General features: G+C 40.3%; 1 protein-coding gene across 3 annotated transcripts in view; it reads left to right on the forward strand.

Annotated features, from left to right (window-relative positions):
* The window catches only part of anxa6 (annexin A6), a 106,915-nt gene that overhangs the window by 26,020 nt on the left and 52,950 nt on the right, over positions 1 to 27,945 (forward strand). For all 3 annotated transcript variants that reach the window (XR_009654102.1, XM_060915340.1, XM_060915341.1), the window contains exons 3-7: positions 6,526 to 6,610; positions 13,425 to 13,519; positions 13,902 to 14,015; positions 24,570 to 24,660; positions 24,760 to 24,839. Coding sequence is in view for 2 of the 3 variants with exons in the window: in XM_060915340.1 (XP_060771323.1) it covers positions 6,526 to 6,610; positions 13,425 to 13,519; positions 13,902 to 14,015; positions 24,570 to 24,660; positions 24,760 to 24,839 (465 nt within the window). In the remaining variant the exon portion in view is untranslated. The remainder of the gene's footprint in view (positions 1 to 6,525; positions 6,611 to 13,424; positions 13,520 to 13,901; positions 14,016 to 24,569; positions 24,661 to 24,759; positions 24,840 to 27,945) is intronic.

Consider the following 27,945-nt stretch of genomic DNA (forward strand, 5'->3'; position numbering starts at 1 on the left):
TCTCCAGGGTGTACCCCACCTCTCGCCCATAGTCAGCTGGGATAGGCTCCAGCTTGCCTGTGACACTGTAGAACAGGATAAGCAGCTACAGATAATGGATGGATGGATGGATGGGTTATTTATAGCTAGTGTCCCCAATTAGTAGGCTACTTGTGACCAGCTATAAGTTTGGCACTTTAATAAAGTTGTTGACTGTTGATTGATTGATTTAAGACTTAAAAATCCCCTGAATTAAAAAAAAAAATACATTCAGATGGACTAAAGTCCAATTTCTCACCATAGCACTAAATTCTGAGATTAGACATTGATTTTGTGCTGCCAGCAAACATACAGCTGCAGAGCCTGCATGCCTGCTAACGTTATCTAGATAACTTAGCTAATATTAGTGATACAGTAGTTTTGGTTGGTGTTTCATATGGTAGCACCAGTATTGTAGTCGAGTCACTAAACCTCGAGTCCAAGTCCAGTCTTAAGTCCCCAGTGTTCAAGTCCGAGTCAAGTTCAAGTCGTTAAAAAAAATTCAAGTTGAGTTCACTATTGATCCAAGTCGAGTCTGACAACAAGACTCCAACTGCACCATGTGACGGTGTCTGTTTTAGTGCCATTGACATCAGTTTGTTCCTGAACATGACGTATGAACAGGTGAATGTGCTTCTCTTTATCAGGGAGTGTGAAGTATTCTGTCAGAGATGGTTGGGAGACGGATGCAAATGCAGAAGGTGTGTTTATTAATATGAGTGAAGACGGTGAACAATCCAGAACGGCAGGCAAAATCGTAAAACGGTGAAACAGACAACAGGTCAAGCGAAGCACAAACAGGCTATCGTAGACTCGGCAGAATCAAAGACGAGAAACAGGAAATCAGGGATTAGGAAAGCAAACAAGGAAATAAGGCTTGGTAATGTATCAGCAACGCAACTCAATACTTCGCAAAGTAAGTGTGTTTTCACAGTTTTTATATCGGTGCGCTGATTGTGCCTTAATCCTGTGCAGGTGCGAATCGTTTACGGCACGCACACGAGAGTCCACTTGGTGCGGGCTGTCCGGAGCGCGCCCGAGAGTCTATCTGATGCACGCGCCAAGGTGCGCAGGTGTGATACTCTTGCACGAAATTAGTATAAAAATTAATGTAGCTATAAATATCTTCTGCCAAATTATTATGGCATGTTACAAAAAAGAAAGAAAAAATCTGAATCCTCGTCTCCAATTTACGAGTCCGAATGCAGTTAATGCATGAGTTTGAGTCATCAGTGCTCAAGTCAAGTCACAAGTCCTTAAAATTAGGGCACAAGTCAGACTCAAGTACTACAAGCCTGGGTAACACTATATTAGAAACTGAAATGTTTCAGCTGTGACAAGTTCATGCTAGCAGTTAACTAGCCTAGTAGGTGAGCTGTTTGTGGGCTGTTTAGGGAGAAATGATACATTCAGTTATTTGGACGTTCCATCCGTCCATCCATGCATCCATCCATCCATCCAGCTATCGGTACAATGGATATCACTTCCTAAAATTTCACGTTTTGTATATGGTCACCTAAATACTTAGGTGTATCTCACGTTACCCAGCAGCTCATCTTACTCTAGTTTCTCTTATGACTCGGATTGGAGTTCAATCACATGTCACCAAAACGGTGCTTTTTGTTAGGATGGTAAATAGTGTCACATGACACGGTCTCATGGTTGATGACTTCTGTGTGAGATACAATGTGTGTGTGTGTTCAAGTTGCTGCCTCATGCAAAGCATCTGCATTATTGAGTATTGATCTGCGTGAGACGAAACCCTGAGCGATCCCGCACTTCAGCAATGCGTTTGCTAAACAAAGGCCATCATCAAAATTTCACTAGCGCTAGTTTATAATCTTTTTTTGTTTCAGCTATGGTGTTTCTGAAATAGCTTATAGCAGAAGCATTCAGGGGGAAAACAATTGCGAATATCTATAAAATTCCTTCTTTGAATAAGAAGCTAACATGAACTAACTAATTCATGAAAACAGTTACCTTTTATTGCAGAACCGTTAATAAGTTTATCGATATAAAGCAAATAAGCCAATTTAAAATGGTTAAGTTTTTTTTTATAGTGCTGCTTCACATTACTGCTTTTCATTAATCCCTCAGACTCTGAACAGATTAGAAACATCTACGTATTTTTACTTTAATGCAAGGAGAATAAATGTCCACCTTTCAACAAGCTACACGTACATCGTCTCTTTGCTAGCAATGAAATAAAAATTTCCGTGAACACTCTTTCCTTTTGCTGACTTTAGCCTTGTAGCTGGACTGTGGACCCATGAGCTGCTTTTAGCTACATAATTTGCTCAAATGTGATTGGACAAGGCGGCACGGTGGTGTAGTGGTTAGCGCTGTCGCCTCACAGCAAGAAGGTCCGGGTTCGAGCCCCATGGCCGACGAGGGCCTTTCTGTGCGGAGCTTGCATGTTGTCCGCTTGGGTTTCCTCCGGGTGCTCCGGTTTCCCCCACAGTCCAAAGACATGCAGGTTAGGTTAACTGGTGACTCTAAATTGACCATAGGTGTGTGAATGGTTGTCTATGTGCCAGCCCTGTGATGACCTGGCGACTTGTCCAGGGTGTACCCTGCCTTTCGCCTGTAGTCAGCTGGGATAGGCTCCAGCTTGCCTGCAACCCTGTAGAACAGGATAAAGCGGCTAGAGATGATGAGGTGATTGGACAAACAGCAACAGAAAATCTGCTACAGTAAGGTGACCAGATTTCTGAGAAGAAAACTGGGGACATTTTTGGTTTGGCGGTGAAAATATCATTAGAACATCTAATGTTTTCATCTTTGTGAGAAAATGGGGGACATTTCTGTTTTTCATGTATTTTGATCATGCGTTGCATAAAAAGTGGGATTTTCCTCACTAAGTGCGCTGTAGGCCGATTCTGCATCTGCTTTAGGTTAACATTGATTAAAGACAATGTGAAAATCTCTGGTATGGATACATAGTTTAGATTTATAGACTCTTAAATTATAGGCTAGCTGAAATAGATGTTTTAGACCCATCCATTATCTATAGCCACTTAACCTGTTCTACAGGGTGGTAGGCAAGCTGAAGCCTATACCAGCCAACTATGGGCAAGAGGTGGGGTACACCTTGGACAAGTCACCAGATCATCGCAGAGCTAACACATAGACACAAACAACTACTCACACCTACGGTCAATTTAGAGCCACCAATTAACCTAACCCGCATGTCTTTGGACTGTAGGGGAAACTGGAGCACCCAGAGGAAACCCATGCAGACATGGGGAGAACATGCAAACTCCACACAGAGAGGCCCTTGCCAGCTGCTGGGCTCAAACCCAGGACCTTCTTGCTGTGAGGCAACAGTGCTAACCACTACACCACCGTGCCGCCCTGTTTTAGACCCATGAAAGTAAATTTATTAAATTAATTACCATATATGCTACTAATAATGGGCAATGTATTTAAAAATATACAAAACACACAACTGCTGCTGCTGGTATCCATCCATTTCGAGAGGTGATGGTAATGCCTTGGCAGGTCATCACTGTAGTTGGGAGCAGCATTGAGAATGGCTCAGAAGTCCAATTCTTGTGTGGCAGTCCCTTCCATAGTTGACACAGATGAAATTAGATGGTGGGTTGAGAGCCTGCTTCTGTTACCTCTGCTTCCGACTTCTCCTTTTGTCCTCCAGCTGCTGGTTGCGGCTGTACTCTCCCCTCTTGACTCCAGAGCAGACTGCATGGCGCAAGCTTCTCCTATCACAAGACACTTGTTCCCATCTGTCAGGGTCGATGTCAGTCAGCTTTATGTCATACTTACATACATCTTTGAAGCAGAGAACTGGATGGCCCACTGAGCGTTGCCCCGACACAAGTTCCCCATACAGCAGGTCTTTGGGAATGCAGCCGTTTTGCATATGATGCACATGTCCAATCTAGCGAAGCCTTCTCTGAAAGGTGAGATGCATATGTACTGAGGCAGCCAGCATGCTCCAGCACAGTGGTGTTGGTGATCTTGTCACGCCATGTGATGCCAAGTATACGCCGAAGACAACGGAGGTGGAAGCTTTCCAGATGGTTTTCTTGCCTGGTGTAGGTTGTCCATGTTTCACTGCCGTAAAGAAGAGTACTGAGGATGCAGGCCTTGTATACTTTGACTTTGGTGTTACTAGTCAGATAGTTGTTGCTCCATACCCTCTTGTTGTAAAAATATACAAAACACACAACACAATTTAAATAAACAGTTTACTCCAATCCAGGCAATTTCAAGGTATGGTGACATTATTATTATTATTATTATTATTATTATTATTATTATTGGGGATATAAATGATTCCTGATCTCTCATACCCTAAATTGTAGCCATAGCTGAATTGATGACTGAGCCGAAATGACTAGCCTTAATCAAAATGTGTAGTCCGCTACACATCACAACAAATTATACAAATTACTGACACTTTGACATTACCATCAGCCTACAGCTTTACAAAACCAGCTACTCTGTGGGATAACACACCAATTTGTGTGTAAGTTAGCTTATTCTGTTGAACTGTTACAATTTTACCTCAGCTGACTTTCTGTTACAGCAATAACTTCAGCTGATTGATTGGCAGTGCACTGAGCTTCCTCCTGCTAGCATTGGCCACACTAGGCTATGGTTTGTTAGGTCAACTGCTACATCTCAATACAGTGTGACAAGCAATGTTATCCATCCATCCATCCATCCATTATCCATAACCACTTATCCTGTGCAAGGTCATGGACAAGTTGGATCCTATCCCAGCTGACTATGGGCGAGAGGTGGGGTACACCCTGGACAAGTCGCCAGATCATCACAGGGCTGACACATAGAGACAAACAACCATTCACATTCACACCTACAGTCAAATTAGAGCCACCAGTTAACCTAACCTGCATGTCTTTTTACTGTGGGGGAAACCGGAGCACCCGGAGGAAACCCATGCGGACACGGGGAGAACATGCAAACTCCGCACAGAAAGGCCCTCGCCGGTCACGGGGCTCGAACCCAGAACCTTCTTGCTGTGAGGTGACTGTGCTAACCACTACACCACCGTGCCGCCACAAGCAATGTTATGTCATATACAACATCGCAAAATGTAGCTTACACATTTAAAGGCTTAACAATGGAGATGACAAGCAATGTCAGTCAGGTCTACAAGAAAAGACTATGGTTCACCTGTCCAGGAGCGGATGAAGCGACCTGTCAAAGATGAATGAATGACTTTAGTTTCTGCAAAGATTCTACTGCGCCGCTAAATAGTTGTTCCTCAGCTCCACCAATCAAAATACTGGAAAGGCTATTGCCAGAGGTGTTCTCAAACATCTCTGCTATCAGCCTGAGCCTGTCTTGGGCCAAGTTTACATTAGACCGTATCTGTCTCGTTTTCTTCGCGGATGCACTGTCTGTTTACATTAAAACGCCTGGAAACGCCGGGAAACGGGAATCCGCCAGGGTCCACGTATTCAATCCAGATCGTGTCTGATCCGGTGCTGTGTAAACATTGAGAATACACGGATACACTGTGCTGAGCTCTAGCTGGCGTCGTCATTGGACAACGTCACTGTGACATCCACCTTCCCGATTCGTTGGAGTTGGTCATGTGACGCGACTGCTGAAAAACGGCACGGACTTCCGCCTTGTATCACCTTTCATTAAAGACTATAAAAGTATGAAAATACTGCAAATACTGATGCAAATACTGCCCATTGTGTAGTTATGATTGTCTTTAGGCTCGCCATCCTTCCACTTGCAAGTGGTAAGTGATATGCGCTGGGATCACACACACAGCGGCTCAGTCCCGAATCACTGCTCGTGCGCTATACTCGCGCGCTGTGTGAGCTGCGCAGGGCCGGAGTGCGCACCCTCCAGAGGGCACTCGCTGTTCAGGGCGGAGTGATTTGGAGCGCAGGATGCCTGCAGAGCCGAGCGTATCCGTGTATTGGTGTTGCTGTGTGCATGCGAATCGTGTATTGGTGTTGCTGTTTGCACGCTAATCGTTTTAAAAACGTTAATCTGATGATCCGCTGATACGGTCTAATGTAAACCCCACCTTAAAGTGATCCACAAAACAATACACGAGGCATCTGCTGAAATCTGGTAGATGTTTCAGTTTCGGTCTGGGTTTTTTTTTTTGGCCTGTTTTTTTTTTCAGGTCATGGTTAAAAACAGAGACATTTCCGGGGACAGCTCCAGCAGGGGACAGGCCACAAAAACGGGGACTGTCCCCAGAAAATGGGGACATCTGGTCACCCTACAGAAACTAAGATGGTTCATGTTTATAAAAATAGAGACATTGAATTACAGCCAATTGTTTCTCCTTGTACACGTTAGCGGAGCTGCTATGGGTTTTTTTTTTTAAATGGAAATACTTTACAGGTCCAGATTTAGACCTTTAAGGAATGCCACTTGATGATGTGTATATTGTCTATTTTATTGACGATAGGGTTCTCTTGTTGTCCCTGTAGGAGAACACTTTTCAGATTGCAATTTATTCAGATTTAAATTGGACTCTTTCTGTTTCAGGGATTCCGAGGCACAGTGAAAGATTTCCCAGGATTCAATGCTAACAGCGATGCTGAAGCTCTCTACAGTGCCATGAAAGGCTTTGGTGAGCAGCCGTGCCTAATGCTAGTCCTTTAATTATAGATATGGACTACAGTTTTGGACTTTAATTATAGTATCTACCCTGGTTAACATTTCATGACAGTGATGTAAGGTTGTGAATTCAAATCCTAGCATCGATAAAGAACCACTGTTGCAGGACTTAAAAGAATACTTCAGACATTATGTTTCCCACTATGTCTTTTGGGTTGTGGTGTATATGTTTATCATGGACAATAATTTCAACTTGTTCCTCTGGACTGAGAAAAGAAATGTAGCCTGTTTACTGGAAATGCAATTATAATGGAAGTCTAAGTGCAGTTGTTGACATACATAATGCAAATGTACAATTATAACCGTTACAGAGGGACAATAAAGGTCTGTTAAAGGAGAGACAGCTGTACTGCAGTGTTGGAGAGTGATAGAGAGATGTGTTCGGCTTGCTTAAAACTGGTACAGGCTGGTCTGATTACCTATTTGTTTTGGCTAGATAAATCCTTGAAACTTATCTTCGTTCGCACATTCTGTTCTCTGCTTAATGAAGGTTATTTTGACCAGCAACATCTCTCTTCTTTCAGAAAGTGATCTAAACCAGTGATGTAACATTCCATCACTCATTTATATTGTCTTGTCCTACATCGATAACTTAGTTTCGTCAATCACATCATCATCATCATCATCCAATCATATAACTACAACACACTCTTGAATGTGAATATATGCTCGTGTTTGTCCTACAATAAACTGAGAAACATCTCTGAACAGCTGTGTCTGTGTCAGTGACTGTTTACTCCAGATCGATCTGTGAGGTAGAATCTCCTGGGTGGCAGAAGTCAACATTCCTAGATCATACTTTGTCAATTTAACCTCCTTTAGTACGGACAGATCAAAACCTAACAGTCATATTAAAGGAGAGACAGTTGTATGAGAGGTGAGACAGTCTTATTACAGGACAGACAGTCACATTAAAGGAGAGACAGTCATATTAAAAGAGAGACAGTCATATTAAAAGCAACATAGTTATATTAAAGGAGAGACAGTCACATTAAAAGAGAGACAGTCATACAACCCCGATTCCAAAAAAGTTGGGACAAAGTACAAATTGTAAATAAAAACGGAATGCAATGATGTGGAAGTTTCAAAATTCCATATTTTATTCAGAATAGAACATAGATGACATATCAAATGTTTAAACTGAGAAAATGTATCATTTAAAGAGAAAAATTAGGTGATTTTAAACTTCATGACAACAACACATCTCAAAAAAGTTGGGACAAGGCCATGTTTCCCACTGTGAGACATCCCCTTTTCTCTTTACAACAGTCTGTAAACGTCTGGGGACTGAGGAGACAAGTTGCTCAAGTTTAGGGATAGGAATGTTAACCCATTCTTGTCTAATGTAGGATTCTAGTTGCTCGACTGTCTTAGGTCTTTTTTGTTGTATCTTCCATTTTATGATGCGCCAAATGTTTTCTATGGGTGAAAGATCTGGACTGCAGGCTGGCCAGTTCAGTACCTGGACCCTTCTTCTACGCAGCCACGATGCTGTAATTGATGCAGTATGTGGTTTGGCATTGTCATGTTGGAAAATGCAAGGTCTTCCCTGAAAGAGACGTCGTCTGGATGGGAGCATATGCTGCTCTAGAACCTGGATATACCTTTCAGCATTGATGGTGTCTTTCCAGATGTGTAAGCTGCCCATGCCACACGCACTAATGCAACCCCATACCATCAGAGATGCAGGCTTCTGAACTGAGCGCTGATAACAACTTGGGTCGTCCTTCTCCTCTTTAGTCTGAATGACACGGCGTCCCTGATTTCCATAAAGAACTTCAAATTTTGATTCGTCTGACCACAGAACAGTTTTCCACTTTGCCACAGTCCATTTTAAATGAGCCTTGGCCCAGAGAAGACATCTGTGCTTCTGGATCATCAAAATAATTAGTTTTCTTTTGTTTCAGACATGTAAAAGCTTTTTACCTTTACCTGACATGTTTCGACGGTGTAACTTCCGTCTTCATCAGAGGGTCACCCGGATGTTGGTGTGTGACGTGCCTTTATAATCAGCTGATGTTATGGAGGTGTGACCTCCTTGTCAATATTGACAGGTCAGTCACGCCTCCTGCTGTCAGTGTTGCCCCCTCAGGACGGCGCTCCAGGTGTGGGAGAGCATGTATGCCCCCTCATCCCTGTTTATTGTTCTTGGGCTACGCTTTCTGATTTCTATTGACTCCTTGATCCAACGGTGGTATCTGTTGTTCTCTTGCTGTATGATCTGAGCATTGTCCCAGTCCATTATATGATTTTCCCTTCTGCAGTGGTCTGTTATTGCTGATTTCAGGTTCTCTTGCATAGCTTTTTCTTTTATTGCTCTTGTTTGTCTCTGTTCTGTTTCTTTTTCACATTCCTTTTTATGTTCCTTTTTTCGTGTACTAAAACTCCTTCCTGTCTCCCCAATGTAGGTTTTATTGCATGACAGGCATGGTATTTCATATATGACATTACATTTACTGTGTTGGTCGATTTTGTCCTTAGGGTGAACTAGTAGCTGTCGTGGTTTGGTGTGTGGTTTCACGGTACCACCGTTGGATCAAGGAGTCAATAGAAATCAGAAAGCGTAGCCCAAGAACAATAAACAGGGATGAGGGGGCATGCATGCTCTCCCACACCTGGAGCGCCGTCCTGAGGGGGCAACGCTGACAGCGGGAGGTGTGACCGACCTGTCAATATTGACAGGGAGGTCACACCTCCATAACATCAGCTGATTATAAAGGCACGTCACACACCAACATCCGGGTGACCCTCTGATGAAGACGGAAGTTACACCGTCGAAACATGTCAGGTAAAGGTAAAAAGCTTTTACATGTCTGAAACAAAAGAAAACTAATTATTTTGATTTAAGAAGAAGACATAATGAACGTAATATATTTATTTATTTGCTTCTGGATCATGTTTAGATACGGCTTATTCTTTGAACTATAGAGTTTTAGCTGGCAACGGCGGATGGCACATTGAATTGTGTTCACAGATAATGTTCTCTGGAAATATTCCTGAGCCCATTTTGTGATTTCCAATACAGAAGCATGCCTGTATGTGATGCAGTGCCATCTAAGGGCCCGAAGATCACGGGCACCCAGTATGGTTTTCTGGCCTTGACCCTTACGCACAGAGATTCTTCCAGATTCTCTGAATCTTTTGATGATATTATGCACTGTAGATGACAATATGCTCAAACTCTTTGCAAGTTTACACTGTTGAACTCCTTTCTGATATTGCTCCACTATTTGTTGGTGCAGAATTAGGGGGATTGGTGATCCTCTTCCCATCTTTACTTCTGAGAGCCGCTGCCACTCCAAAATGCTCTTTTTATACCCAGTCATGTTAATGGCCTATTGCCAATTGACCTAATGAGTTGCAATTTGGTCCTCCAGCTGTTCCTTTTTTGTACCTTTAACTTTTCCAGCCTCTTATTGCCCCTGTCCCAACTTTTTTGAGATGTCTTGCTGTCATGAAATTTAAAATGAGCCAATATTTGGCATGAAATTTCAAAATGTCTCACTTTTGACATTTGATATGTTGTCTATGTTCTATTGTGAATACAATATCAGTTTTTGAGATTTGTAAATTATTGCATTCCGTTTTTATTTACAATTTGTACTTTGTCCCAACTTTTTTGGAATCGGGGTTGTATTAAAAGAGAGACAGTTTTGTTAAAGGAGAGACAGTTGTATTAAAGGGGAGACAGTCACATTAAAAGAGAGACAGTCATATTAAAAGAGAGACAGTTTTATTAAAGGAGAGATAGTCATATTAAAGGAGAGACAGTTGAATTCAAGGAGATACAGTCGCATTAAAGGAAAGAAAGTCATATCAAAGGGAGACAGTCATATTAAAGGAGAGAGTTGTATTAAAGGTGAGACAATCTTATTACAGGAGAGACAGCCACATTAAAGGAGAGACAGTCATATTAAAAGCAACACAGTTATATTAAAGGGGAGACAGTCACATTAAAAGAGAGACAATCATATTAAAGGAGAGACAGTTGTATTAAAGGGGAGACAGTCACATTAAAAGAGAGACAGTCATATTAAAAGAGAGACAGTTTTATTAAAGGAGAGATAGTCATATTAAAGGAGAGACAGTTGAATTCAAGGAGATACAGTCGCATTAAAGGAAAGAAAGTCATATCAAAGGGAGACAGTCATATTAAAGGAGAGACAGTTGTATTAAAGGTGAGACAATCTTATTACAGGAGAGACAGCCACATTAAAGGAGAGACAGTCATATTAAAAGCAACACAGTCATATTAAAAGAGAGACAGTTTTATTAAAGGAGAGACAGTCATATTAAAGGAGAGACAGTTGTATTAAAGGGGAGACAGTCACATTAAAAGAGAGACAGTCATATTAAAAGAGAGACAGTTTTATTAAAGGAGAGATAGTCATATTAAAGGAGAGACAGTTGAATTCAAGGAGATACAGTCGCATTAAAGGAAAGAAAGTCATATCAAAGGGAGACAGTCATATTAAAGGAGAGACAGTTGTATTAAAGGTGAGACAATCTTATTACAGGAGAGACAGCCACATTAAAGGAGAGACAGTCATATTAAAAGCAACACAGTTATATTAAAGGGGAGACAGTCACATTAAAAGAGAGACAGTCATATTAAAGGAGAGACAGTTGTATTAAAGGAGAGACAGTCATTAAAGGAGAGAGTTATTTTAAAGGAGAGACAGTCATATTAAAAGAGAGACAGTTGTCTTGAAGGAGAGACAGTTGTATTAAAGGAGAGACAGTTGTATTAAAGGAGAGACAGTCATATTAAAAGAGAGACAGTTGTCTTGAAGGAGAGACAGTTGTATTAAAGGAGAGACAGTTGTATTAGAGGTGAGACAGTCATATTAAAAGAGAGACGGTCACATTAAAGGAGAGGCAGTCATATTAAAAGCAACACAGTTATATTAAAGGGGAGACAGTCACATTAAAAGAGAGACAGTCATATTAAAAGAGAGACAGTTGAATTCAAGGAGATACAGTTGCATTAAAGGAAAGAAAGTCATATTAAAGGGAGACAGTCATATTAAAGGAGTGACAGTTGTATTAGAGGTGAGACAGTCATATTAAAAGAGAGACAGTCACATTAAAGGCAAGACAGTCATATTAAAAGCAACACAGTTATATTAAAGGGGAGACAGTCACATTAAAAGAGAGACAGTCATATTAAAGGAGAGACAGTCGTATTAAAGGAGAGACAGTCATATTAAAGGAAAGACAGTCACCTTAAAGGAGAGCCAGCTGTATTAAAGGAGAGCCAGCTGTATTAAAGGAGAGACAGCTGTATTATAGGAGAGACAGTCACATTAAAGGAGAGACAGCTGTATTAAAAGGAGAGACAGTTGCATTAAAGCAGAGACAGCCACATTAAAGGCGAGACAGCCATATTAAAGGAGAGACAGTCGCATTAAAAGAGAGACAGTCACCTTAAAGGAAAGACAGTTGCATTAAAAGAGAGACAGCCTTATTAAAGGAGAGACAGTCGCATTAAAAGAGAGACGGTCGCATTAAAGGAGAGACAGCCACATGAAAGGAGAGACAGCTGTATTAAAGGAGAGACAGTGGTATTACAGGTGAGATAGTCGCATTAAAGGAGAGACAGCCACATGAAAGGAGAGACATCTGTATTAAAGGAGAGATGGCTGTATTAAAGGAGAGAGTGGTATTACAGGTGAGATAGTCACATTAAAGGAGAGATAGCTATATTAAATAAGGGACAGTGAGACAGTGGTAGTAAAGGAGAGACAGTCATATTAAAAGAGAGACCATTTTATTAAAAGAGAGACGGTCATATTGAAGGAGAGACAATAGCATTAAAAGAGAGACAGTCGCATGGAAGAGGAAACAGTTGCATAAAAGGTGTTTTTATGGACTTTTACCCAACTTTCCAACACTGGACCAGGAAAAAGTAGTTCCAGCTTCTTTATCCTTTCCAGACTAATCCTTTCAAACAGTCGTCTCATTTCTGAACTAACGAATCATGGAGCTGTAGAGCTTCAGTTTCAAACATGTTCGAGTTAAGAATTCATAAGAACTTGGTTTAAATAAACGTTTATTGATGAACACAGCAGCTGCATTTAGACTTTGTATCATAAGTGAGTGTGAGTAAACAGGTTTTTTATTCTTTCCTCATTACCAGAACACGTTTGTCTGTGGTATTTGGAGAGACAGTGCACATCAAGACTAGTCTGAAAAATATTGAGTTTTCCTTTAACACTGAATATGCTTGGATTAGATCATCTCATCTCATTATCTCTAGCCGCTTTATCCTGTTCTACAGGGTTGCAGGCAAGCTGGAGCCTATCCCAGCTGACTACAGGCAAAAGGTGGGGTACACCCTGGACAAGTCGCCAGGTCATCACAGGGCTGACACATAGACACAGACAACCATTCACACTCACATTCACACCTACGCTCAATTTAGAGTCACCAGTTAACCTAACCTGCATGTCTTTGGACTGTGGGGGAAACCGGAGCACCCGGAGGAAACCCACGTGGACAACATGCAAACTCCACATAGAAAGGCCCTCGCCGGCCACAGGGCTCGAACCTGGACCTTCTTGCTGTGAGGCAACAGCGCTAACCACTACACCACCGTGCCGCCGGATTAGACCATAATCTGTAAAAAGAATATAGGGGCTGCCACATGAGTTTAAAAAAAAAAAACAGACAAAACCCCCTAGAAATAATATAAGCAAATACAAATATAGTGTGATGCAGAGTAAATATGAAGCTCTTGTAATCCTTGCCATTGTTTGCTTTCTCAGGAAGTGACAAGGAGGCCATTTTGGACTTGGTCACCTCCAGAAGCAACGCTCAGAGACAAGAAATCTGCACTGCCTACAAATCACTCTACGGCAAGGTACTGGATCATCTCCAGCAGTAAAAAGCCTCTCAGATTAAAACATCATGCTACATTCCTTTATAAAACCAGATTCCTTTATACACAGCATTCCAGGCAGGTTTTTATGCTCAGAAATAAAATATCTCTCATTCAGATAGCAATATAACACTAGAGTTCTATAAGATTCCTTATATTAGCGACATTTAAAAAAAAAAAGTGTTTCACAAATACTATTAAACAGTTCTGTTCCTGAGCCAGATCAATGCTTTGAAGTGTAAAATTGCATCTGATCCTTTTTTTCTTCTTCAGTGAAAGTAATTCTATGATAAATGGATAAATAAGGTGCTGACCTTAAATTTATCAAAAATATGTTTTTATCTATTTAATATTGCTCATAAAGGACTTGATTGCGGATCTGAAGTATGAACTGACGGGCAAGTTTGAGCGTCTGATTGTGAGTTTAATGAGACCCCCGGCGTATCACGATGCCAAAGAAATCAAGGACGCAATCAAGGTAAGAAAATATCAAAAACACGACTGAGACTGAAATCCATCAACAGCCCCTTTTACACAGCCTGTCGAAGGTGGAAATCTTGCTCCTTTTTTACACCTCGTGTTCTGTATAAAACGCCCGAATGGAGAACGCTGGGTCTGTGTTGTCCTGCCTATGAGCGCGAATGATTGGTAGTAACAGAGCCGGAATTAACGCCTGTGTAAAAGGGACAGCCGGCACGGCAAACATCTCCGTCTACAGCGTCTAGGGTCTGTGTGCCTTTCTGCCTCAAATCGCTTCCTATTTCTTTTCACTTTCTCCTCCAACATATTTCTGATCGCAGAAACATGTTGCTCGCACGAGTCTCTCCACTCTTCTATTCCTTGTTACCTTTCTCTCTCTCTGTCTCTCTTTCTTTTCTCTGTTCGCAAGTGCAGTTTTCTGTGACAGAGGGTTTTTTTCCCTGAAAAGCCGGCTCGACTAAAGTACACAAACATGTTATATGTTATATATATTGAGTCTATTTCTTCCCTTTAAATGCTAATTGTTTAACAGAAATGATTACATGCTGCATATGAAGAGTTTGGTACCAAAACGCTATATATCCAATTCCACTGTTTCGAGAAAAATCACTTTTTCTGATTACGGGAAGTAATAAAAGGAAAACCACTGTATCCTGTTTTAAAATGTATTGACTAACTCCTTAATGATAATAAACTTCAAAAATGAAATCCAGAACTAATTAACATCTTTTACCTGAACCAAGTAATTATTTTTTTGTCAAGTCGCTACATATCCACGCCACGGCATTTTTCCCCAAAATGCTACATATCCCTTTCTATTTAAAGTGAATTTAATCACGTTCGTTCATGACAGATTATTTTATTTTATAGATTATTTATTTTTTTTAGATGATTTTATTGAAATTATTCATAATTCAGCGTGAAATTGTCCAATAAATGCGAGAAGTGCCAAAGCGATTTCCTATTTCATGGGCACAGCCATCTTAGAAGACTTCACACCAATGGCAGCCTCTGATTGGCCAAATAGATATGTCTGTTTTTTAGAAAAATCGGTGATGGCGCTTGTTGCATTTTGGAATGAAAGGCCATAATGCATTGGGTAAATCAATGGCAGATATCGTGTTTTGGCAAAAACTGAATATGGTACGAGTAAGATATGATAATTGCTGATGGTTTGGTGGCGGGAGTTTCAATTTTTCACATTTGGTGTTTATCATGTTTTGGAACCAAACTTTTCATATGATGCTCAGTAACAGGGTGTTCATATTTCCGACATGTAGATACATCACCCGAGACGCTGACACTCTGTTGTGTCATGTCACACCTCTGGTTGCGGAACAATGAGTCGCAATGTAAAACCACACACTGCTGTGGCTTCATGATGGATTTATTTGGTTCAGTGTAAAACACTGAAGCCAATAAAGGGAATTGTGGTGTCTGCTTTACGCCAATATTGTGGAATATCTGTGTAAAAAGGGCTACTGACTCTAGGAGCTGCTGAGAGTTTCTGCATGCTGTGCATGTCAGAGCTTGGCTTGTGTCGATGAAATAATGATTGAAATGAATGCAAAATATTTGTGCTTTTTTCCTCATTATAGCACAGTTTTAGACTTTGGCTAGATTACACTGTCTGTGTATTTTTGTTATTTCATGTGAATTGTGGAATTTTTTTGGTTTCCATTTTGTTTTTACCATGTAAACTCTTTAACAGGTTTTCTTTTTTTCATTTTTAGTTCTTAGCTCTCTGATGTGACAATATCCGTCTGGACAATATCTTTTTTTTTTTTTACTGGCCATTTTTTTAGGTAAACCTAGTGGCCACTTAATGTGTACATTATTAACCCCTTAATGCACTGGCACACTCAGGATGGGGATGTGGGGTGGGGAGGTGTAGTCTGGCTAACGCAACTTCAAAGCTCTGCGAGCATTGGTCTGGCAAAGATATTAAGCCCAACCGTTTCCCAAAGCGCGTGGTTGACCCACCTCCCTGAAATGCCTCAGTTTGCTACTGGTCGAAGCCAGAAAAGGCTGTGACGAAGCTTAAACCAATCACATCACTCTTTCCTCTGATGTATGTGACGCGACGGAAACTGCTTGAGTAACAGGAAGAAGATAAATACCTCCAGGGCTGCTCTTTGCTCCGTTTTCAATGAGAACTTCCCGTTGAATGCTTTCAATACAGCATCTACCGCTGTGTCAAAGGCTTGCCGCTGCTCCATGTTCGTAATGTTTCTAGTGAATGAAGCGCTTCCGGCATAGATTCTGTAAACAATCTATGGCTTCCGGTCGCAGTTCTACTACGTCACTGCCTTGAACATGCCTCTACCCAGGGCCGTTGGATATGCTCAAAGTTGATTGGCTCCCGATTTTTCGGGAGCTTGGAAGAGCTGGAGATAGCTTGCCTTGCCAGACTAAGTTCGCAACAGGCCCCCGTGTTGCATCACACTTAGGATGGGCGGGTCCAGGCTAGGGGAGGTGTTAGTTGTGTGCAAACTTCCTGCCATAGTTTTTTTAAAAATGTCCCAAGAGTGCACTTTCAGGTAGCTAAAACTGGATAAAATGCCCTCTAGGGTAGATAAAACATGATAGAGTGCCCCTAAAGTCAATAAAACATAACAAAGTGCCTTTTAGCATGCCCCCAGGGGAATAAAACATAATAAATTGCCCTCTAGGGAAGATAAAACATGAGAGTGCCCCTACAGTTGATAAAATACAATAATGTGCCATATACAGTTAGGTCCATATATATTTGGACACTGACACAAATTTTGTTTTTTTACCTGTTTACTGAAACATATTCAGGTTATAGTTATATAATGGACATGGACATAAAGTCCAGACTTTCAGCTTTCATTTGAGGGTATCCACATTAAAACTGGATGAAGGGTTTAGGAGTTTCAGCTCCTTAACATGTGCCACGCTGTTTTTAAAGGGACCAAAAGTAATTGGACAATTGACTCAAAGGCTATTTCATGGGCAGGTGTGGGCAATTCCTTCGTTATCTCATTCTCAATTAAGCAGATAAAAGGCCTGGAGTTGATTTGAGGTGTGGTGCTTGCATTTGGAAGATTTTGCTGTGAAGAAAACATGCGGTCAAAGGAGCTCTCCACGCAGGTGAAACAAGCCATCCTTAAGCTGCAAAAACAGAAAAAACCCATCTGAGAAATTGCTACAATATTAGGAGTGGCAAAATCTACAGTTTGGTACATCCTGAGAAAGAAAGAAAGAAAGCACTGGTGAACTCATCAATGCAAAAAGACCTGGACACCCACAGAAGACAACAGTGGTGGATGATCGCAGAATAATTTCTATGGTGAAGAGAAACCCCTTCATAACAGCCAACCAAGTGAACAACACTCTCCAGGAGGTAGGCGTATCAATATCCAAATCTACCATAAAGAGAAGACTGCATGAAAGCAAATACAGAGGGTTCACTGCACGGTGCAAGCCACTCATAAGCCTCAAAAATAAAAAGGCTAGATTGGACTTTGCTAAAAAACATCTAAAAAAGCCAGCTCAGTTCTGGAAGAACATTCTTTGGGCAGATGAAACCAAGATCAACCTCTACCAGAATGATGGAAAGAAAAAAGTATGGCGAAGGCGTGGTACAGCTCAAGATCCAAAGCATACCACATCATCTGTAAAACACGGCAGAGGCAGTGTGATGGCTTGGGCATGCATGGCTGCCAGTGGCACTGGGTCACTAATGTTTATTGATGATGTGACACAGAACAGAAGCAGCCGGATGAATTCTGAGGTATTCAGAGACATACTGTGTGCTCAAATCCAGCCAAATGCAGCCAAACTGATTGGTCGGCGTTTCATAATACAGATGGACAATGACCCAAAACATAAAGCCAAAGCAACCCAGGAGTTTATAAAAGCAAAGAAGTGGAATATTTTTGAATGGCCAAGTTAGTCACCTGATCTCAACCCAATTGAGCATGCATTTCACTTGTTAAAGACTAAACTTCAGACAGAAAGGCCCACAAACAGACAGCAACTGAAAACCGCTGCAGTAAAGGCCTGGCAGAGCATTAAAAAGGTGGAAACACAGCATCTGGTAATGTCCATGAGTTCAAGACTTCAGGCAGTCATTGCCAACAAAGGGTTTTCAACCAAGTATTAGAAATGAACATTTTATTTACAATTATTTAATTTGTCCAATTACTTTTGAGCCCCTGAAATGAAGGGATTGTGTTTAAAAAATGCTTTAGTTCCTCACATTTGTATGCAATCATTTTGTTCAACCCACTGAATTAAAGCTGAAAGTCTGAACTTCAACTGCATCTGAATTGTTTTGTTCAAAATTCATTGTGGTAATGTCTCTGTCCAAATATTTTTGGACTTAACTGTAGGGTGCACCTAGGGTAAATAAAACATGTTAATGTGCCCCTATGGTATGGTAGATAAAATGTCTAAAGTGCCCTCTAGGGTGCCCTTATAGTGAAAAAAGCATGATAAAGTGCTCCAATGGATGCCCTCTAGGGTTACCTCTAGTGTGTCCCTATGTGTGAGAAAACATGATGAAGTGCCCTCTAGGGTGCCTCTACTAGTGATAAAACATGAAGTGACCTTTAGGGTGCCCCTACTAGAGATAAAACATGATGAAGTGTCCTCTAGAGTGCCTCCATGGTAGATAAAATGTGATGAAGTGCTCTCTAGGTTGATCCCATGGTCGATAAAACATGATGGTGTGCCCTCTAGGGTGCCTCCATTGTAGATAAAATGTGATTAAGTGCCATCTAAGGTGCCTCCATGGTAGATAAAATGTGATGAAGTGCCTTCTAGGATGCCCCCTTGGTAGATAAAACATGATTAAGTGCCATCCAGGGTGCCTCCATGGTAGATAAAATGTGATGAAGTGCCCTCTAGGGTGCCCCCAATGTCAATAAACCATGATGAACTGCCCTCTAGAGTGCCTCCATAGTACATAAAACCTGATAAAATGCCCTCTAGGGTGTTCTACTAGAGATAAAACGTGATCAAGTGCCCTCTAGGGTGCCCCTATGAGAGATAAAACATGATAAAATGCCCTAAAGATGTTCTACTAGAAATAAAATGTGATCAAGTGCCTTCTAGGGTGCCCCTATGAGAGATAAAACATGATGAAGTGCCCTCTAGGGTGTTCTACTAGAGGTAAAACATGATGAAATGCCCTGTAGGATGCCTCCATGGTGGATAAAACATGATGAAGTGCCCTCTAGGGTGCACCCACTGTAGACAAAATGTGATTAAGTGCCCTCTAGGGTGCCCCTATATGTGAGTAAACATGATGAAGTGCCCTCTAGGGTGCACCCACTGTAGACAAAATGTGATGAAGTGCCCTCTAGGGTGCCCCTATATGTGAATAAACATGATGAAGTGCCCTCTAGGGTGCCCTATATTAGATAAAATGTGATGAAGTGCCCTCTAGGGTGCCCTTATGAGAGATAAATGCCCTCATGGGTCCCCTTTGTAGTAAAGAATACGTGACATAGTGCCCCATAGGCTCCACTATGTACAAGAAAATGAGATGAAGTGCTGTCTAGATGCTCTGATGTGCCAGAAACTGTGCCACTGTAGGGTGCCTCTGTGCACAACACAGAAGACAAAAGAAGCTCCTGAACCTGAAGGAACCGTAGACAGTTTCACATTTTCACTCCTCACTCTTATAACATCAGTTTAATCAGTTTGCATTGTTTTCTGTACAGTCACTGAGTAATAAACAGTTACAGAGTATGAAAATATAATGAGTTGTTCCTTTACAGCAAAGTACAAGATAGGGTTCCACACTAGAACACTTTTAGGATGTGAACAAACCTTAACTATACAAAGGACCACGTGAAGCGTGCTAGTTTATTCTCAGAGCTTTGTGTTGAATTCTCTAATCGGTGCTTCTTGACATTTTTTTTGTATTTTTTTTTTGCATGCTATGTGTTTGAGTGTTTTCTTTGCGTAATCATTTTCGTTCCAGTCTTAGCATGAAGTTAACTTTTTTCATTTTTCTCAGGAATCGATCATAAACAGACCATAATGAATATCTCACTTCAGCATCATGTTCATTTCCTGTAGTTTTTCTTTTTCTCACACATTTCTCACCTGTAAGAGTCAGACATTATATTAACGTGTATGTGACTGTGTGTGTGTGTGTGTGTGTGTGTGTGTGTGTGTATCACTGACTGCTTTCTCTATGTATCTGCTCCGTTAATGCTGCCTTTAGGGTGCGGTAAGTGAACGACACAGTGAGGATATGAGATGAGGTTCAATGCCTCGTTTCATTATTGTTTTCAACAAGCCCTCGTTCACTTCCCCTAATGATCCAGGCCTCATCAACATTTCTGTTTCAAATAAACTTTTCTAAAATTGTTTCCTAAGTGTTTCTGTCGATAGTAACATTTTTGTTTAGATACATAGAAACACTTGCTACAAAAACACATGGACTTATACATGTGACTACAGTTTCCCACTTCCTAAAATAGCTTTAGTAAATATTTTAAGGAGCATAACTATACAGAGAGAAGAATATTTATAATAATTAATACTGATAATAACTCACTGATAACAGGATATTATTCTATCCACATTCACTGGATATGAGCAATCGCAAACTCTGATTGGCTACACTACTACTAAGATATCAGCTCATATACCGTGAGTAGAGAAAAACAAAATGGTGGAGCATGTTGCTGAACCAACCGAGAACAAAATAAAAAATAAAACCTCAAAAAATACAAAAAAAAGCAACAAAGTATGGAATGAAAGTATTTGATGGTAAGGAGAGATGATCTTATTACAGGAGACACAGTTGTATTAAAAGAGAGACAGTCATATTAAAAGAGAGACAGTTGTCTTAAAGGAGAGACAGTTGTATTAAAGGTGAGACAGTCTTATTACAGGAAAGACAGTTGTCTTAAAGGAGAGACAATTGTATTAAAGCGGAGACAGTCTTATTACAGGAGAGACAGTTGTCTGAAAGGAGAGACAGTTGTATTAAAGGTGAGACAGTCTTATTACAGGAGAGACGATTGTATTAAAGAAGAGACAGTCGTATTAAAGGTGAGACAGTCTTATTACAGGAGAGACAGTTGTCTTAAAGGACAGACAGTTGTATTAAAGGTGAGACAGTCTTATTACAGGAGAGACAGTTGTCTTAAAGGAGAGACAGTTGTATTAAAGGTGAGACAGTCTTATTACAGGAAAGACAGTTGTCTTAAAGGAGAGACAATTGTATTAAAGCGGAGACAGTCTTATTACAGGAGAGACAGTTGTCTGAAAGGAGAGACAGTTGTATTAAAGGTGAGACAGTCTTATTACAGGAGAGACGATTGTATTAAAGGAGAGACAGTCGTATTAAAGGTGAGACAGTCTTATTACAGGAGAGACAGTTGTCTTAAAGGACAGACAGTTGTATTAAAGGTGAGACAGTCTTATTACAGGAGAGACAGTTGTCTTAAAGGAGAGACAGTTGTATTAAAGGTGAGACAGTCTTATTATAGGAAAGACAATTGTCTTAAAAGAGAGACAGTCGTATTAAAGGAGAGACAGTTGTATTAAAGGTGAAACAGTCTTAGTACAGGAGAGACAGTTGTCTTAAAGGAGAGACAGTTGAATTAAAGGTGAGACAGTCTTATTACAGGAGAGACAATTGTCTTAAAAGAGAGACAGTTGTATTAAAGGTGAGACAGTCTTATTACAGGAGAGACAACTGTATTAAAGGAGAGACAGTCGTATTAAAAGAGAGACAGTTGTATTAAAGGTGAGACAGTCTTATTACAGGAGAGACAATTGTATTAAAGGAGAGACAGTCGTATTAAAAGAGAGACAGTCATATTAAAGGTGAGACAGTCATATTAAAAGAGAGAGAGTTGTCTTAAAGGAGAGACAGTCTTGTTACAGGAGAGACAGTTGTATTAAAGGAGAGACAGTCATATTAAAAGAGAGACAGTCATATTGAAAGAGAGACAGTTGTATTAAAGGAGAGACAGTCATATTAAAAGAGAGACAGTCATATTGAAAGAGAGACAGTTGTCTTAAATGTGAGACAGTTGCATTAAAGGTGGGACAGCATTATTACAGGAGAGACAGTTGTATTAAAGGAGAGACAGTCTTATTACAGGAGAGAAATTTGTCTTAAAGGAGAGACAGTTGTATTAAAGGAGAGACAGTTGTATTGAGAGACAGTCTTATTACAAGAGAGACAGTAGCATTAATTTTTTTTTTAAATTTCTCAAGAGTTATTATTATAGCATTTTTCACAAATTGCTCCTGTCATTTCACTGGTTTGTTTACATTCTAAGCAGAAATGATTTTGTTGGACGTTTTGTATTAAGTTTTTATTGATTGAATTTGCAAAAAATAAAAATGCTCTGTTTCTCAAAATCCAGTGAATGTAGATAGAATAAAACAGTTATTCCATTCAATCTCGTCATACATGGATTATAGCTGACTCGGTGCTACGTACCTTGTTGGCTATCAGCTCATGTATGACTCGATTTCGTGGAATAACTGTTAAATAATGCCAGTATCCCTTTATGTCAATGTGTATGTTATCATCTGCATCACTTCTAGCTTTTTTGGTAAAATTCCACCATCAAATTTTGGTAGGCAGAACCTACATGGTATCGCCCACATAGAGTTACACTTAGAACAAATTCGGCTACACCTCAACTGTAACTTTTAGAATTTTTGACTTCCGACTAGAAAAAGCAAAGAAAACATGGGATGGTCTCCTCAATCTCGAGTTCAGCAAGTGATGTCAAATCAACATGGCTGCTCAGAGCATGAACAGTAAACACAGCAGTACTACTTGTACGTACAACTTTTAGCTATAGATCACTCCAGATTCAGATATACAGTACCATGTAAAAGTCTTAGACACATGTAAAGCAATGCTGTCAATCTAAAATGGCTTAAAAAATAATGGTGGAACCATTAACCATTATTCTAACCAGAGTGGAAAGACATTAAAGCGCATTCTGTTTTTCCTGAAAATTGCTATTTCCATGTGTTCAGAAAGATATTACAGAAAAATTTCCCCCCCAAAAATGTTAATAAGTGCTAGATTTGATGCTAAAAAAGCAGTAATTGACAAGTGTTGCCAACATCTCCTCCTTATAGTTAACCGCCACCATGTGCACACGTGTTTTTAAAATTCGTTCACATAGAAACGATATCATATAGTAACAAAATAAGTGCACTAGCTAATACAAGTGTTGCCAGGCAAAACAAACCTTGCCCTGCAGCACTTATTTTATACCTATGTGCTGATAACGGCAATATTTCTCAATCATCAGCTGTCAGGTTATAGTCCTAAGAAAATCCATGACCTTGAGTTTGACATTTCAAAGTCATTCAAGGTCAAACGTCATGGTGCCAAATGAAAGCCCATATGGGACTTCTTATATGTTGATAATGGTAAACATCTGGCTATCACGAGCCATTTTAAAGTTATAGCCCTTTGAAAACCTATGACCTTGAGTTTAACCTTTCAAGGTCACTCAAGGTCAAAGGTCATGGTGCCAAATGAAAGCCCATATGGCACTTCCTATAAGTTGATAATGGTAAATATTTGTCTACCATCAACCGTTTTCAAGTTACAGCCCTCTGAAAATCCGTGACCTTGAGTTTGACCTTTCAGGGTCACTCAAGGACAAAGATCATGGTGCCAAACAAAAGGCCATATGGGAGTTCCTATATGCTCATAATAGTAAACATTTGTCTATCAGCAACCGTTTTTGAGTTATGATGGAAAATATGTTATTTTGACTGAAAGATTGACCTTTCCGGTGACCTTGACCTTCACCTTGACCCAATTACCCCTAAAATTTAACCAGGTAATCTACAGACCATTGCCCATCTACCCTCAAAATTTTAAGTCAATTGGTGCAACTGTCTAGACGCTAGATTGTTAACAGACAGACAGACAGACAAACAAACCGCACTGATTACAATATATTAAAAAATCTTTCACTTGAGAGCATCACAGAGAAATAGTTATTTTAATTCTATTCAATAATTCAAAGACTCGGTTTTATTTATGCAAATGCATGCATATTTAATTAGATGAAGCCTCATCAGCCTCAGTCATTATGCAAAAAGGTAATTCTTTAAAATAAACATTTAAAATACAAAATAAATCTGCAGATAATCATCAGCAAATATTGATTTTAAAATGTGTTTTGTCTTAACTTGAGGATATTTATCAGTGTGGACAAAATATATTTCTTGGGAATTTATGTTACATATTTAGATTTATGCAAATAAGCTGAAATTAAAGCTGATCCCTTGCAAGTTTAAATTAATAACTTAAAGAGTCTCGACTGGTGTCAGATCAGCTTGGGTACTTTTTCGCTGCATGGTTTGTAAAGCAGCTCGCTCAGCGCTAATAGCATTATGGCATATAAGAAGCTTGTGACACGCTGCACAGTGATGGAAGCGCACCATCTCGAGGCTGTGAGAGAGTTATGATGATTCTGCACTGTCCTCTTCCTCTTCCTGTGTACTGTTTGGATTGTTACATCCTTATTGAGTTAAAAGCTCTGATGTGAGTTGTTGATTTTGCTGGTTGCAGGGAGCCGGCACTAATGAGAGATGTCTGATTGAAATCCTCGCCTCAAGGACAAACGAACAAATCCACAGCATGGTAGCGGCGTACAAAGATGGTGAGTTTTCGCCAGTTTATATCTCGTATATAATTTGGAACAATGCCTCATGACGTTTGTTGTTTTGTTTTGTGTTGTGTTGTTTTGTGTTGTCTCCAGCGTATGGCAAGGACTTGGAGGAGGACATTGTAGGAGACACATCAGGACACTTTAAGAAGATGCTGGTCGCTTTGGTCCAGGTATCAGAGCTTACATTCTGTAAAAAACCATCAACGTCAGGGAAAATGTCTTCATAAATCACTTGTTAGAAATCCTTTTATGATCCATTAGGAAATTTTCTGATGGTTTCCATCATATAATGAGAATTAGGATTAATTAATGAGGATTAGGTGACCAAGACCACTAGGAACAAAATCACGAGGAACCATTAAGCTATAATTCCTCACAAGAAATCTCATCTCATCTCATTATCTCTAGCCGCTTTATCCTGTTCTACAGGGTTGCAGGCAAGCTGGAGCCTATCCCAGCTGACTACGGGTGAAAGGCGGGGTACACCCTGGACAAGTCGCCAGGTCATCACAGGGCTGACACATAGACACAGACAACCATTCACACTCACATTCACACCTACGGTCAATTTAGAGTCACCAGTTAACCTAACCTGCATGTCTTTGGACTGTGGGGGAAACCGGAGCACCCGGAGGAAACCCATGCGGACATGGGGAGAACATGCAAACTCCACACAGAAAGGCCCTCGCCAGCCATGGGGCTCGAACCCGGACCTTCCCTCACAAGAAATGTCAGTTTTTAACTTTTTCTTTTTTCAAATTTTTCAAGTCAGTTCTACAAAAATGTTTAAAGAAAAAGGTACGGAAGAATGGAAAAAAGTTCTGATGGTTTGCATTACATAATGGACTTTTAATCAGAAATTATTTACTGGTTTCCATCAGATTCCTATAGGTTTCCATTAAAACACTGGTTAAACATTACCCAAACTGAACAAAGCCTTCTTTCATGGATATATGATTAAAATTAGAATATAATACTAACAAAAAAGCCATCAGGAAATATTCGGGAGTACAAAGCAAAGCTAAAACTCCTCGAGCAGAACTCAAAATCAGAGTCAGACAAAATACTGTTTTGAAGATTTCCTTTTTTTTATACCAAATAATAACGTCTACAGAAAAAGGAATGGAAAATTGAAAAAAGCCGAAAGAACACCCCAAAATTCACTATAAGATGGTGCAGTAGATGATTTTCATGAAGATAAAATTTGATAAGCTATTTTTTTTTACCCCCTTAATGCACTGAGACACTCAGAGTGGGGATGTGGGGTGGGGAGGTATGAGTTGTGTGCAAACATCCTGCCATGGTTAAAAAATAATGTCACAAATGTGCACTTTAAGGTTGATAAAATGGAATAAAATGCCCTCTAGGGTAGATAAAACATGATAAAGTGCCCCTACAGTAAATAAAACATAATAAAAATGCTCTATAGGCTGCCCCAGGGGAATAGAACATGATAAAGTGCCCTCTAGGGCAGATAAAACATGACAAGGTGCCTTACAGTGGATAAAACACAATAAAGTGCTCTCTAGGCTGCCCCAGGGGAAATAAAACACAATAAAGCACCCTCTATGGCAGATAAAACATGATAAACTGCCCCAACAGTAGATAAAAAGCAAAGTGTCCTCTTGGGTGCCATTAGCATAAATAAAACATGATAAAGTGCCCTCTAGGGCAGGTAACACATGATTAAGTACCCCTGTAGTAGATAAATCACAATAAAGTGCATTCTAGGCTGCCCCCACGGGAAATAAAACACAATAAAGTGCCCTCTATGGCAGATAAAACATGATAAAGTGCCCCTACAGTAGATAAAACACAATAAAGTACCTTCTAGGGTGCCCCTAGGGGAAATATAACATGACAAAGTGCCCTCTAGGGCAGATAAAACACAATAAAGTGCACCTACAATAGAAAAACACAATAAAGTCTTGTTTAGGATGCCCCCAGGTTAAATGAAACACAATAAAGTGCCCTCTCTGGAAGATAAAACATGATAAAGTGCCCCTACAGTAGATAAAACACAACAAAGTGCCATCTAGGGTGAGATTAGAATAAATAAAACACAATAAAGTGCCCACTAGGGCAGATAACACATTATAAACTGCCCTGGCAGGAGATAAAACACAATAAAGTGCTCTCTAGGCTGCCCCCAGGGGAAATAAAACATGATAATGTGTCCTCTAGGGCAGATAAAACATGATAAGATGCCTTCTAGGCTGCCCTCAGGGGAAATAAAACACAATAAACTGCCTTCTAGTGTAGGTAAAACATGATAAAGTGCTCCTGTAGTAGATAAAACATAATAACCTGCCCTCTAGGGTGGACCCAGGGGAAATAAAACACGATAAAGTACCCTCTCGGACAGATAAAGCATGATAAGGTACAGTAGATAAAATACAATACAATGCCTTCTAGGGTGCCCTGAGGGGAACATAATAAAGTGCCCTCTAGGGTAGATAAAACACAATAAAGTCCATTCTAGGCTGCCCCCAGGGGAAATAGAACATGATAAAGTGCCCTCTAGGGCAGATAAAACATGATAAGGTGCCTTAAAGTAGATAAAACACAATAAAGTGCCTTCTAGGGTGCCCCAGGGGAAATATAACATGATAAAGTGCCCTCTTGGGCAGATAACACACAATAAAGTGCCCCTACAGTATATAAAATACAATAAAGTACCCTCTAGGGTGCCGCCAGGAGGAACAAGACACCATAAAGTGCCCTCTCAGGTAGATAAAACAGGACAAAATGACCCTATGGTATGGCAGATAAAATATGTGCTCCTGTAGTAGATTAAATTTAATAAACTGGTCCCAGGGGAAATAAAACACGATAAAATGCCCTCTAGGGCAGATAAGACATGATAAGTTGCCTCTAGGGTGTTCCTATATGTGAGTAAACATGATGAAGTGCCCTAACGGGTCCCCTTTCTCGTAGAGAATACATGATGTAGTGCCCCATAGGCTCTCCTACACGCAGGAAAATGAGACGAAGTGCTGTCTAACGTTATAAATGGTTTCTTAAAGGTTCTTGAATGGTTTCTGATGTTATTTTCAACAGTGAATATTGTCCTGCAACCCTGGTGTTTATATAGTTTTGACAATCCACTGATTTTTAGATTATTATTAAATATTAAGAATCTAAAAATAATTATTTAATTATCTCATTATCTCTAGCCGCTTTATCCTGTTCTACAGGGTCGCAGGCAAGCTGGAGCCTATCCCAGCTGACTACGGGCGAGAGGCGGGGTACACCCTGGACAAGTCGCCAGGTCAT

This window comes from Neoarius graeffei, chromosome 2, assembly GCF_027579695.1.
Source record: "Neoarius graeffei isolate fNeoGra1 chromosome 2, fNeoGra1.pri, whole genome shotgun sequence".
NCBI classification, from domain to species: domain Eukaryota; kingdom Metazoa; phylum Chordata; class Actinopteri; order Siluriformes; family Ariidae; genus Neoarius; species Neoarius graeffei.